General features: G+C 35.2%; 1 protein-coding gene across 2 annotated transcripts in view; it reads right to left on the bottom strand.

The window, feature by feature from the left end:
* The window catches only part of EPHA3 (EPH receptor A3), a 373,968-nt gene that overhangs the window by 129,390 nt on the left and 229,058 nt on the right, over positions 1-15,520 (bottom strand). For both annotated transcript variants that reach the window (XM_060099806.1, XM_060099807.1), the window contains exons 4-5: positions 4,687-4,842; positions 3,671-4,006 (exon numbers count right to left, since the gene is read on the bottom strand). In XM_060099806.1, the coding sequence (XP_059955789.1) occupies positions 3,671-4,006; positions 4,687-4,842 (492 nt within the window). The remainder of the gene's footprint in view (positions 1-3,670; positions 4,007-4,686; positions 4,843-15,520) is intronic.

Raw genomic sequence — 15,520 nt, 5'->3', positions numbered from 1 at the left:
ATTTTCCCAGAACTGAAAGGTAAACATACTCATTCAAAGAAGAAAACAAGAAGTAGCAATTTACCCCAAGATATAACTTCACAGATTTTTGTTTTGCAATCTGCAATTCTTTCTGTACATGTTTGACTGATGGATTCATGGATACAATCTTTATGTACAGACTATGTTTTTTATCTAACTGACATACTTTGTGAAAGTATTAAGGGCTGGGAACCAACACCCAAATTCACAACATAATCCTCTACAATTTAGAAGGTGCCTTATCGTGTGGTCATCACATGGCTTTTACAATGTAATCAAGAGAAAAATCAACAAATTCAATCTCACAAACTAAATTAAAAGGGACACATTCACATTTCCCCTTTATAGCCATGTCAGAGATAGAGAGGAAGGAGGAATTTAAACACCAGGCATCGTATCTGTCATAGCCATATCTTTCTAGATGTCGGGAGCTCATTTCTCAAGGCTACCAGTCCATTAACCTTCACAAGAGCAAAAATAAAGCAAAACAATGAAACACTCTGGAGAAATGGCATTGCTTCTAATCTTGCTTATATATCTTACCATGGGGATTTGAAGATGGAACAAAGACCTCTACCTCCCCAGGCACAAAAATGATACAGACTCCCTGAGATAAATATATAAAATGCTTCATGGTGCATGTTGTAGACATATTTGTGATTTTTCTGAAAAATGAGAGTGGGGTTAGGAAGAGTAGCTGATATCATCCCTGCTGAATCTCTGTCTTTCTCTGTGATTTGTAACTGGGAGGGCCAAAGCATCAACTCCATTTATTTTTTTAAAGTCTTGGCCTGCTCTTGGTTGCCACTTTACCTAGATTCATTCATTGTATATATCTGGAACTATTAGTTTCTTGATAAATGCATTGTCAGAAAGCCAGAGGTCAATGATAAGATTGGAAATAAGGAGCTCTTGCTTGTTTTTATACACTTCTGTTTGACTTAGGAGATAATTATAACACAGATTGATGCTCTTGTTTTAAACAAGGTAGTAAATCAGAGTGAAATATGGGATTTGGGAAAGCCATTTGCCACATAATTATAACTTCTTAAAATTCTTGTGTTCATTGAATATGAGAAGCTATAATCATGTGATACATAGCAATAGCATTACTCCTTTTTTCTTCTCTCTCATTGAAGACAGTTAAATAAACCTAAGTTACAGATCTTTAAATATTATTAACTACAAAGTTTAAATATCATTAACTAAACCAAGACAAAAGCATATGTTGCTTGGTCTGAGATCTAGCTTTAAGTGGGAGAGATTCAGTAAGCAAGATTAAAATAATGATTCAGTGCACTTCATTAAAAAGTCTTGTCTTTTCCATAAATAAACTTTATCACCATGAGACAATGTAAAATTATAAGAATTTCATCAATATAGGAGACGAGAAGAAAAGTGGGAACAAAGGAGGGATGTGGAATCAGAAAGAGACACATTTAAACATGGACTCTGCCAAGGGTTATATTCAAAATATCTATCAACTGGCATGGCAGGGACATGGAGCCCTCAAGTTGGAATAGTTCCCACACAGGGATCTGGAGACCACTCGAGTGCCAGGATTTACCCTTTTGGTTGCTGGATTATAGGAAGAAGGGGGACCTGACAGACTGGTCTGGAGACTCCTCTAATGCCAAGATTTATCCTTTTGATTGCTAGATTATGGGGAAGGAAGTGGGGGGCTTGATATACTGGGTTTAGGGGGCTACCTAGGGTACTTGAGGAATTAACCAGTACAGGTGCATTTCTATACTCACCTTCAGAAGTAACTTTGTCTGCTTCTAACCAGTATACAAATAAGTACAAAATTTTACCAACCAGAAGAGTCATACTTGTGCATACTTGGTGAATATTAGCCCTGATGACACCTATTAGTTTTGTACCCTTGGTAGTTTAACTAACCTCCTTGAGTCAGCCAAGTGAAAGAAGGAAAGTGGTGAATTTCCTGGCTAGATATTTGGCTGCTCTAAGACCTCTTCCAGCTGATAGAATTTAGTCATCTCTCTCTTTTCTTCTGACATTCAGTATTCATATCCTCAAAGAAAAGAGCGAGTCCCGCTAGAGAGCAGAGGAACTTCCATAATTTAAACCAAATGTAGAAAAGAAGCTGAGTTTACACTCAATTCTAACTTCCAACTCAAGGTTAGCTCTCCTGGGAGCAGATGTGGGAGTCTGTAGTTCTAGCTGAAGTATTTTCAGGGGGCCATCCTATCTCTTCCTTTTCTCCCTTTTTGGCTCCAATGTTTTTTTTCTTGTGTATAAATTATACAGTAATATCTCTGAACTGAATTGTTTGAAATGTAACCCTAATTATGATATCTTGTAGCAACAGTTATGCACAATAAATATCTATCAGCTTAATTTTGCACAGCTTTGTTGATTAGAAAACTGTTTTTTACTCATTCATCACAGTTATCACCTTGGAAAAATGATTGTCTTATTTCAAAGGGATATCACTGGCATGTCTCTGTATACTCTGCAAAGTGTAATTCTTCTATATGTTTGAGAGAATCACAACTAAAACCCCATGAATAATTCTGGACACCACACTGTAAAAAAACCATAGTAAAATATATCACAAGAATTATCAGAGAACTGAAAAACAAATAGAAGATTTAAAGGGTGACTGAAAAACACAGGATTTACTAACAGTAAAGAAAAGAGAAATGTTGTGGATGCAAGATAAAGAAAGGTGAGAAGTTTATTTAAATTTTCTATTCCATATTAAAGGCCCTTTGCTTACAATCTGGCAACACAGTATTTTCTTTTCTTTCTTTTTCTTTTCTTTTTTTTTTTTTTTTCTGTGATAAGCGGGCCTCTCACTGTTGTGGCCTCTCCAGTTGCGGAGCAGGCCTAGCTGCTCCATGGCATGTGGGATCTTCCCGGACTGGGGCATGAACCCATGTCCCCTGCATCGGCAAGTGGACTCTCAATCACTGCGCCACCAAGGAAGCCCAGTATTTTCTTTTTAATTAGGAAAAGATTGTCAGTGGAAAATACAGTTGATGAAATCACCATGAAATTTATATCCGGAAATTTTAAAGATCAGTGATTCCAACTGTTTTCACCAAGACCTCTTTTTACTAAGCTTCTCAATTCCATATTTTTAATTTTTAAATACAAATTGTATCTATTAAATAAAATGTGTTTCTTTTATTTGTTTTTAATTAATCAGAGAGTTTTAACTACCTGAGCTATACTACCCAGAGCTTCTGGGGAGCATAAAATAACTGAATAACTATACACAAAATTTGATATAATTATAACTAAGGTAAAGACATTTATAGTTTTAAATATCATACATAACTTTTTCCAAGCTAGATTCAATGTCTGTTAAGTTCTTGAAAATACGGAAATGCTGCAGGGAGCCCCATAAGTACTACCTCCAGAGCCCCAGATGTTTAAAGATTTCAAAGTGGGAAGCAATGGATTAAACTAGCTTAAAATCATCTAACAAATATGATTTATTCTCACTTTGAAGAATTAAATTGAGCTATTTAATGTACCATAACTGTCTAAAAGTGATAAAAAAGAATAACCTGGGGCTCTTTCAAATCTTTTTTTTCCTACCCTTTCTTCCACTCTTTCTGTTAAAACTATTACTTGGCTCTGAGATGTCAGGAGTAGGAAGCATCCAGCATGTACTCACCAGCCTGGTTAGTTGTGATGCTGACTTCAGCAAACTGTCTTGGTGGTGAGCTCAGCTCTGACACCCCATTAATGGCATCAATCTCAAAGGTGTAGTTAGTGTGTGCCAGGAGGTCTGTCACTGTCACCGTGGTGTTGGTGAGTCCATACTGTCGAGGAAGGAAGCGGACACTTGGGCTGCATGGCTCACACTGTTTTACGTTCCACCCACATTTTTTACATATGATGTTGAAGGTAACATCTTTCCGGCCTCCTGTGTCCAGGGGCCAACTCCAGTCCAGGATAACCGAGGTCTCATTTATATTAGATATAACATTTCTCGGTGCAGATGGAGGTCCTGCAAAGTAGTTCAACAAAGATTAATGAGCCTCACTTCTGTTTTCTACTACAAGGGAAATCGATAATTTACAGTGGAACTGAAAGAGGCAAATAACCATCTTGTCTTTATTATATACTTTTAATTCATCCTCAGAGGATCCATGAGGTTATAGACACATGGGTTCTAGAGTGCTGCCCTCCCCAAGCTATGAATGGGGGGAGTTTTGACTCCAGGTTGAAGATGCATTCACAAAGTCCAACAAAGGAACTTACCACTAAATTCAATGCCCTTGTGAATAGTTATGAAAACTTTAGTATTAGTTTTATAAATCTTAGTTCTTTTTCCCTATGACCTATGACCAACATATAACAAGAGGGAATAGAAAAGTAAAAATACAAATCCCATGCCTAAACCTCCCCTACCCTGTCAAAATTATGCAAGATCTAAAACAAGATATAGAAAATTTTCTTTCCTTCTGGGTGTCTTGTTGCAGGAAGTGCTTTAAAAACTAGTTCATTTTGTGTGATAAATGTTGCATTTGTGGTGAGCCAAGCATGGAGAGTGAAGCAGAGAAAGCTTTTAATTTGCACATGGAGAGCAGAAGGAAATGAGCCAAATGCTTTAAAAAAACACAATAATAAGAAGAAAAAAGGAAATAAAACAAACATGGAGGCATGGGTTGCAGCGAAACTACTCACGGGTACAAGCCATGGATGGAGGGTCTTTGTCTGCTCGGAAGTAATTATTCTCACACCTGCAGTTCACTGAACCATCTTCGTGAGTAGAACTGTGAGGTGGGCACTTAGCACACTGCACGTTACCATCTGAAGGCTTGTAGAAACCTGGTCGACAAGCTACAAACAAAATGACTCTTTTAAGATTTTGTGATAATTTTGAAAATATATTCTTGAAAATACATAAAACAGATTTCAGGAGGCTAGGGCATGCATTCATTATGAATAAAATCAATCGCATTCATTATGAATAAAATCTATTTCCTTCTCCCAGAATTCATAGAAGCAAATAATGTGGCCCAATGTAGTTTCTCCACATATACGTTTGTATTTGCACCAAATGTTAAGGGGGAAAAAAACCCCACAAGATTTAGATTATTTTGACACTAGAGTGTGATGAAATTTCCATCTCATGTTTTCACAGCTTTACTTGGCATTGGACTATTTGTGGAGAAAATAAAGCAAAGCCATGTCATCATGCAGCCATTCCCTTTTTAAACATGATGCAATGTGTACAGTCTCTGCAGTTAGTACTTAATGTAGTACCCACTTGTTTTCTAATTAGTTTCTGTGTGAACAAGTTTAACCCCACAAATTGTAAGCAACTGAAGGAAGAAATCATGGCTGTGTCTACATTTTAAGATTCTCGATACTTGGTTCTCCTGAGCTATGATACTTTGCTTGCCCTTGACAGTGTCATTCCCTAACTTCTCTGGTAATGGCCTAAAAGAAAGGTCTTAATTTATTTCCTTGTCTGTATCTCAAATACACAGGGAGGTATAATTTCTATTTAAACTGATATACTTGTGAATTATTACTAGATTAACACTTTTAAAAATAACTATGTTATCTTCTTTCTTTCCGGTTATATCTCTGAATTACATGTTTTTTTTTTTAAGCCCAATGAACTTGTTACCAGATATTATTTCAGCTGCCCATTTAATATTCACTATCTATTTATAGCTCTTACAGAAATGTCTCCATTATAGTATTTTCATCTAATCTGATATAAAATTTAAAATGCTGTACTCTTTTATTTGGTCCATTTTCATAATTACCCTGAGAACTGAAATCATAGTGAAAACCCTAACAAAAGTCCCTTGACATTCCTTTGAGGAAGGAATTCAGGATCTTAAATTTTTAAGTTTCTTTGGAAGCCAATAATTGGAAGCCAATAATTTCTTAAGTCTCTAAAACTCAACTTCAAAGCTGCATTGAGATTTGATGGCTTAAACCACTTAAATAGAGACTAGACCCTACAGACTGTTTATCGCTGAATTCCAAAATTGTTTTGTATCAACCTCATATTGTGAATAACAGGTTATTTGCATTCAAATAAAACCTGTGTGAATAAACCTTAACTTTTATAATCACTAAATGTATTTTAAAAGATAACACATTGTATCTATAATAGTGTATCTTCCTACTGAACATTTCTTGGGAGATAACACTCCCAAGGAAAATACATTGACAAGACCAACAAGTAGAATAACTTAAAATGATAGTAATCATTAATCTAGTCTTGCTGTTTTCAAGTTCCTATTAAGAATGGCTGCTCAAGGACCATATTACATTAAATTGAACAACTTTTGGTACCATACTGAGAGCCAGTCAAATAAATTCTATTGCCCTAACCAAACTTGGATTAGGATTATAAACTTTTGAACATTGTCCTTAAGCACTTGTTAGAAAGGTCCACTCATATCTCATGTCATATTGCCTCAGGGGGAAATGATATAAAGTATAAACAAACTATGCACTTAACTTCTGGTTTCAATTTAGCTCATTATTGAGTGCCTTTAAATTTGCAAGAGGGCATTGCTGAGTCTTTAAAAGATTAAGTTGCAGTGTTCCAATGTACTTTGTTATTTTGTTTGCTTGTAAATTTATCTCTGTGTTTTTATTTCAGGCTTTTATAGTTTTTACAACATTAGGCATAAAGGTATTCACTAAACACTCAATGACTTTTTGTTAATACTATAAACAGCTATACTATGTGATACTTAAAGACAAGATAGACATACAATCAATTAGCTACAGCACCACAGCACAGAATTTCTGATAGTATTGATACTTTCAAATACTTTCAACAGTATTGAAAGTAGCTATAGTTATTAAGCCTAGAAGTTAAGAATGTGACTTGAACTAGTAACCAGACTTTAATTATGAGTAAATAATAACCTTAGAGATGAGAAGAGTAAAAGATAGGTAGGCACATATACATGCAGTTTAATAAATATCTGTCAATCATCTACTTTTGTTCAGTCTCCTCATTAGTCTTAAAGATACAAATGTCCCTAATTCTGTCCATCCCAAAAAGGCCCTTGAAATTTGAAAGCAGGCAACAGAAATTTAACACAGGCCACATGGAGCAAGCACTCCACTCTGATTGATCTGTTGGAAGAAATACACAGAAGGACTCCCATTTGAGAAAGATTAAGACAGTACGAGTTGGCCTGTAAGAAGCATAATTAAATGCACAAATAGATCAACATGAAAAGACAAACTGTTAACTAGAGAAATGTGGTGGGTACTCTTGGTTACATACTCAATATCTCAGTCCTGCTTCCTGTTTGCTAATAGAATCCTGATTTTGTTCAGAACTGCATTCTGCCAAGTACTCCCTAACTCAGATCATTGCATATAGGGGTGGATGACCAAAGTTATGGCCAAAAAGATGGCTAAAGAGATACAAACAGAACTCTGATGAAAGTCTCTGGGATACCTTGCATTGCTTATGGGCATAATGACTTACAGGAGACACTAAGTTAAAGGTCAAGAAAATCAGAGAGATGTGTACCCTGCTCTTGTTGACCCAGCAAGCACCAATCTCAGGATTTCTTATAATGTCAGAAAAGTAACACCTTGTTTGTTTAAGTCACTGTAGTCAAGTTTTCTTTTACTTGCAGCAGAAAGCATTTCTAAATGATAAAAGAGACAAAGAGAATTCAGTTGAGATGTATTAATTATATAGAATAGCTTAATGGAGCTAAAAAGATCTTAAGAAAACCCAGTGGTCAATTTGTGTGTTTTGCGTCTGAAAATCCAGGATGTTAGGTGACACACAGTTAGGGACAGACTCTACTCTGCATCTTCTGGCACCTGGTAGCTAGCTGATAGGATTTAATCATCAATTAACAGATATTCATTGAATGCTAACTCTATCCTGAGTACAATGCTAGTTTCTATGGTAATATCCTAAATTTGGTAGACACTTTTACTCTTTATAAAGGACTTTCAAATATACCATCTCAATTAAATCTCACAACAGTTCTATTGAAATAATCAAGGTAGATATTAATTTTCTTATTTTACAGAATGAACAATTGAAGCACAAACAGAATGCCCAAGATAACAAAGAAATTCATAGTCCGAATAAGCAAGAAAATTTCGGCTTTTAATTTTATGTAAATCACTCATTAAAAGCAAATTATTTTCCTACCAATTCTAAGCTGTTGGTATGACATTGAAGAATAGTCATCTAAAAAATTTAATGCAACACATTTAATTAAACACATGCAAGTCTTTTTTCATCTATTCCTAGTTAAGACATCATTTCAGAAAGGCTGATGTTCTCTCGTATTCTCCAGGATTTTCTATATATTTGAGGTGTAACATTGTTATGGGCAGATGAGCAATTGAACTTTTGTTGGAAGGGCAGAGGTTGTCTGTCAACTTTAAGAATAGGGTGACCGCACTATATGTGGGAGCCATACAAGTAAATTTCCTTATTCTTGATACAAACAGAATCTCTAAATCCTCGACTCATACTGTTCAACAAATTTGAGAATATGACTGAAAAGTTTGTATTCACTAATAAAATTATTATACTGATAAGAAACATTATCTTTAAATGTATAAGGGGAAATTCTTTATATATTTACTTCAAACTTTTTCCCACCAATGAATAATCTCCCTCCCTTGCAATAAATCATCTTGTACTGAAATACCTATCCTTTTGTTATACCTTCTTCATCCTTAAAAAAAATCCTCATGGAAAAATTTGAAACTCTACCTCTATGGGGCATTAGTACTTGTGTTTTATTATCTTTGCTTATGGTAGCAGAAGCAATGATTGTAATTTAAAAGTATCTCCTTCCCTTCCTTGAATATAAAACTGCTAATATAACAATGTGCACATTTCTCTCCTTATTCATTACGTTAGAGAATGAGAAGGTTCAGTATGCAAAAAGTAAAACCCAGGGCTTCCCTGGTGGCACAGTGGTTGAGAGTCTGCCTGCCGTTGCAGAGGACACGGGTTCGTGCCCCGGTCCGGGAAGATCCCACGTGCCCCGGTCCGGGAAGGTCCCACATGCCTCGGAGCGGCTGGGCCCATGAGCCATGGCTGCTGAGCCTGTGCGTCCAGAGCCTGTGCTCCACAACGGGAGAGGCCACAACAAGGAAAGGCCCGCGTAAGCAAAAAAAAAAAAAAAAAAGTAAAACCCAGGTAAGGAGTGGAAAGTAGATATGTTAATGTGTTTTCTTACCTAAAGGAAGTCTTTGTCAACTTATTACAGAATATCAAATAACAGAGAACATGCAAGAAAGGTAAACAAATTAATACTAATTCAGGTTTATCCAGCTTTAAGTTAAAAGAAAAAAAAAAACACAAACTTCTGCTATATACTTAAGGTCTTCCTTGTGTTGGCCAGCTAGAAAGCAATACTTAACTAAGGTGGAAATGCACATATTCAAAGCCTGCTGCCAAAATGACAGAATTCTGATTTACATCTTTCCTCCCATAACCCAGTAGTACATGTTCTTGTCAGTCAAACACTGGTAGAATTATTCATAGATTTCTACCTCAGGGTAGTAAAACCAAAGAGTGATTAAAAAGTGTAAGATCTTTTAAGTGAAGGCAAACTGCTGCCCCTTTTTGGGTCCCAGAGACGTTTTATCCCCTTGCTGTAATGGAGATTTTTGAACTAGTTAATTGTGGCAGGAACTCTGGGCTTTGAATAAGCAAAGTAGGAATGATACATGAAGTTAAATTAACCATTAAAAATGGGATGTAGCACCTCCTCAAATCCTATTGGATATCATCATGGATTTACTAGGAATCAGATTTGTTCATGTAATGTTTGGATTTCATTTATTCACTTTCAAAAACCAAACATGTACTGATCTCCTAAGATGACGTAGACATTTTATTGTGTCCAGTCACAGTGATAAAATTCACAATCCTAGCTTTAAACAGGAGACCAATTAATTCCATATGGTGCCGTTATTTTAGAAATGGATCTTCTCACTTGAGAATGTAAGTGCTAAGACACTTTGCAACACAATATTTTTAAGTAATCTTCACCGAGAAATTGCTTAATTTCACTTCTCTATATCCCAACTCTTCAAGGTTTTCAGCATCTTACAGGAAGACCACTAGACTGGGAAAGAGGAAACGTAGGTTTTGATCTAGTTTTTTTCTACTAAATAGGTATTATCTCAAAGTCACTGACCAGGTGTCTTCCAGTTTTTATGAGGTAGCTGGGGTAGTGACTTCCTCTTCTAAAATAAGTTTGAAGATTTATTTTTAGTTATTATTATCTCCTCCCAGATTAGATCCTGAGCAATGTAGAGATATGAGTTTTTTCCTATGCATTTTGCATGCTCCGTGTCCAGCACATTGCCCAGCACCTAGCAGTTGATGAAATACATTTTTTGGTGAAATACATTTTTTAAATGAATAATTAACTTGTAACCAATTGTCCTCTCTGGATTTCAATTTCTTCATTTATCAAATGATGGGTATCGACTATCTTGTCTCTTAATACTCTTCAGGCTAGACACTTTAAAAGGTTAATGCTTCATGTACCAAAATTTGTAGGATTCCTAGAACTTTCTAAGTAGAAAAAAATAGAAAATGCATCTTCACTTTCGTCTGTGCTTTAAGGATTAAAATTAGCCATTGAAATTACAAAATCACATAGGGCAACAAGACAAAGAAAAGAGGCTCTCTTCTGATTTAAAAGAAATATACTTGAATCAAGAAATGACAGGTTTTTGCCCTTCTCAGTGTTTTTCTATATCAGAGCAGTATATATTCAAAGGGTATGTGGATTTCATGATTGGATGTATTGAATGATAAATTCACTGCCAAGCAAATAATTCCATATTATTATACTTTCATCTTACCCAGTAGCATAATAAAACTATATTTCATTATATTCTTCCTTTTATGTATATTTTAGATAGAGTAGAATATTTAAAAGCTGGGAAATCTTATAGGAATAAATAAAAAATTAAAATATTGATATTAATTATTATTTTAATTTTTTTAAATGTAGGAAGGTGTGATTTTCCTTTTCTCTTTTAACAGTAAAGAAAACTAGCACGATACTGAAAACACAATTTAAAAGACAAAACATTTTCCTTCTGTTAGTCTGAAGTAAGGTTTTATTTGTCTTTTTCTTGTTAATCTACCTTTTAGTTCCTCTATTTTAAGTGCCCAGTCAGTGAGAGTATGTATGTTCATTTACTAAGCGAACCCCAAAACTTATTGAAAAAACCCCAGGATGGGCCACAGTAGAACAAAAATGTAGAAGCTCTTGCCAAATGTTAATTTTCTATTGAGAACACTAAAAATATGAATAAAATAATAGAAGGAAGCCAAAATAATACCAATTTGTAATAAATGAATTAGAAATATTTTGGGAATCTGCTGATTCCATATTTATAAAGAGGTAAGAATAAAACAGGAACTAAATACTATGGGTCAGTAGTGGGGTAAAATAACAAACTACCAGCTTTGGAAAAATATAAAGAAAAAAGTATGAAATAGGGAGTATTATGAGCACTAGCTATACAATGAATAATAATTATAAAAAAGCTTCCAGATAGAATCTTGGCCTCATTCCCAAAACACATAGCACACTTTTCCTCTAAGATGTAATTGATGGGCTTGAGTTATGCTGATACAGAGAATGGGTAAAGTTACCATAGTGAAAGGAAAACAAATGCACTTAGTAAACCATGGTGGCTACTGTTGAAAGAAAGTAGACAGCTTTTCAATTGCAAAGTGAATTTTGTCTTCAGTTGACTAATGTGGTTGACTTTTAAGAGAAAACATGGTCCTAATTAAGGGTTAAAAGGCTCATTTCAATTTGAATTAACTTTAAATTAAAAAATAGAGCTGTTGGTAAATAGGGTCCTTTTAGTATTCAGACCTGAGCTCTATACACACAGGGCTATATTATCAATTCCCAGCCATAAACACAAATTAATGACCAGAACCAGCACTGACTAAACAGATGATTTCTTGGCCTTGCAATTCCAGGCCTGACAGGGTCTATTTGCCAGTACAAGGTCAAAGCAACTGTTTATTCCCAAAATGAGCTGTACTCCACAATCTTACAGGAACTCTATTCTTTGCCATTTGAATAGAGGTACAATGCTTTGAGGCAAGGCAGAGGCATTTCAATACACTGGTAGTGGCTACGTTCAGTCATTAAACCCTGCCTGCAATGTGCAGCATTTACAAAGTGATCAAGTGTTTCCTTCTTCTGTTCCTTCACTGTTCAATAAAAAAGGCCTAAGGCAAAATGCCACCGTACTATTACACACAACAGAATCAATCACAATCTAGTGTGGCTCAAAGATAGCTTAGTAACAAGACTTTATTGCATTTGTTGTTGTTCCATCAGATTTAGCAAGACAGGTGCCAATAACACTGAAATATGTTCAATGTATGTTCACCACCAAGAGAATGTTAAAAGAGACCCTGGTCCTAAGGATGCTGTGTTTTGCCAGCTTTTCAGTTGTCTTCTACTTTCAAGGAAGAACGGTGTGCTTTAGGAGTAGGACTAGTTGAGTTTTTCTATTCTTAATTATCTATGCTCAGAGAATGAGACCCATCAATAAAATTTACAAATTCATAGAAACATATATGTTATGAACAGGTAAATACTAAAACCGGGAGGGAAGAGGGGAGGTGGGGGAGGAAGGGAGGGAGAGAGAGAGAGAGAGAGAGAGACCTAGAATGAAAGAGAGAATCATTTTTATGGGATATTATTGTGGTGAACATAAAATGCATAGGACCCAAATCTATACTCAGAATATATTGAGAGACAGCCTGGAAAAGCTTTTGAGAATAGTGCCAGAAGTTTTCTTTAGAGCAGAATAGCATTGGAATGTCTAAGAAAACCATTCCTCGGAAGGGATTTTGGAGGAGGTAAATCACTTCCATGTCAAAATAAAACCTACGATGGATTAGCATTTTCCAGACTACACTGGAAATATAGCTAGAGCTTGGAGAGGCCAGCAGTCCAATACTTACCTTTATAAGTCAATTTTAGGAGAATAAAATTTCCATCATAGATTCATAGTCACCCAGATTAGAGTTTGAGATACAAGTCATGAAAACTTCAGATGCTATTTCCAAGGATCTATTGTACATGAATGCATAAAGAACAACTAGGTCCTGTGTATGTTTATATGCACAAACATATGTGAACAATTCCATTTATAATATTGGCAAATAAGAAAGAATATAATGCCTCAAATTAGAAAGGTGGTTAAACTATGCTATGTTCATACAATTCCGTATATAAATTAGGCTATTCTGATACATTTATGAGACACATTATGTCTCACTCAGAAAGATGTTCATAATATTTTATGGTAAAAAAGCAGAATAAAACAATATGTATGCAATCCTTTTATTGTTTATATTTTTTTCTTATTAACATATCACTTATCTAATGAAAAACTTAAAAATATTAAAGTCTTAGAATTATAAAGATTGCACATACACACACAAAAGAATCAAAACACTATAGTTGGGCTTCCCTGGTGGCGCAGTGGTTGAGAGTCCGCCTGCTGATGCAGGGGACACGGGTTCGTGCCCCGATCTGGGAGGATCCCACATGCCGTGGAGCGGCTGGGCCCGTGAGCCATGGCCGCTGAGCCTGCGCGTCCAGAGCCTGTGCTCCGCAACGGGAGAGGCCACAACAGTGAGAGGCCCGCATACCGCAAAAAAAAAAAAAAAAAAAAAAAAAAAAAAAACACTATAGTTAATGAACATAGTGTGTGTGTGTGTGTGTGTGTGTAATTTGACTTTTAGGTGCATATCATGTAAAGTGCAAAACTAAATGTGTACTATATGTGGGGCCTGAATCTACACATCTATATTACTCTCACTCACTCTCTTTTCCTACACACACACACACACCACAGTTTTGATTAGCTCTTGCTTCTATTATACTGGTGAAGGAGTTTCATTTTTCTTCTTCTCTCTCTTCTTTAAAAAAGCAACATAGGGGAAAATTATGGTTGACTGCAAATGTTGATAGCCCCACTAACGTGAATTTCACACTTTTGATCTCAAGTAATTCTATCTCCACTTGGGAAAATTTACATAGAAAATAGCACAATTTAAAAAATCCAGGATTTAAATGAAAACGTATAAAAGGTGGAAAACTCAGAGGAAAAGAATTCTGTAAACACTGCAAGACACATTGCAAAAATATTTGCTCTCTTAGCTACACTGTTAATGATCCACTCTCTGAAAAAAAAAGAGAGCCATCTAGAATTTTGTGGAATAATGACATTATTGTATTTAAATCAGCTTTATATTTTAGGCAAGTTTATTTTTAAATAATGTCATTTTCTATTCTGAGGAAATACCTCTGCAACTTTCAAATGTATACCTTAACAGTTCTTATAATCCTATCACCTTTCCATTCCATTTTTATTGTTAAATTTATGAAAATGACTATTTGATAATATTCTGGTTAGAAAGCAAATGGATTTAAAATAAACCTATAATGTGTCTTTTATACACTGAGCATTCACTTTATGATCACAAAATATTACCAACTAGGAGACGTCTGCAATTTAAAAGTATTCAATATTTGATTTGAGTTACTTCATGGCTAACAGCAATGTATAAGGTAATATAGAAAAAAATGAGCTAATATAATTCTAGGGTCTCTTTTAATTTATTTTTATGCTTTTGGGAAATACTTGCTCCAAAATAGAAAGGGGATTAATATTCAAAGCATTCTGAAATTCACTCCCTTAAATGTGTAAGAATGGATTTCACAAAGAAAATGAAAAAACTATTAAATTAGATGCCCATTGGACCAGCACAATCATTAGCTGAATGTTTCAAAAAACCTTAAACCAATCATTTATTTTGAAATGATTAAGGAAGACACAAACATTCATAATTGTGTTGAACAGTATGTTTATAACTTTGAATTTCACCTAAAATTAATTCCATCTTATTCAAGAAAAAAATATTTTTCTATTTGCATAAGAAGGACAGTTGCCACAGAAATAGAGAGTGGTCTTTAATGGTGTTATGAAAATAAAGTGCAACAGGCTTGAATACCTTAAAATGGTTAATTTCTAAATATAGAGATGAACATTTTTTTCATAGTTATGACTATTATCCTAGAACATTACATTCAACTTGGAAGACAGATGCATTGCAACAAAAAGACTAAAAAGGTTAAATCCATCTGAGAGGAGGAGAGAATTAAAGGGCAGAAAGAATGGGAGAAAATATAGAGGCAATATTAAAATGCATTGCTTATAGTTGGCAAATATATACCACTCTTTTAATACAAATAACTGGGACACAAGAGTTTGGAACATAAGGAGTAAAAACAACAGCAGGAAGATGTCTGCCACTTTCATTCACTCTGGTCATCTCAGAGAACTTCAGATTTGGTAAGCTGTGCTCAGTGTTGCTATCCTTGAAGTAGTGGGGGGGAGAGAGAGAGAGAGAGAGAGGCAGGATGGAAGGACAGAGAGAGGAGGGAGTAGGAGGGAAAAAAGAATGGGTGTGTCTTTGTGTGTG

Source organism: Mesoplodon densirostris, chromosome 5 (genome assembly GCF_025265405.1).
Source record: "Mesoplodon densirostris isolate mMesDen1 chromosome 5, mMesDen1 primary haplotype, whole genome shotgun sequence".
Taxonomy (NCBI): domain Eukaryota; kingdom Metazoa; phylum Chordata; class Mammalia; order Artiodactyla; family Ziphiidae; genus Mesoplodon; species Mesoplodon densirostris.
The sequence above is the reverse complement of the archived record's forward strand: the minus strand, read 5'-3'. Positions and strand labels throughout refer to the sequence as shown.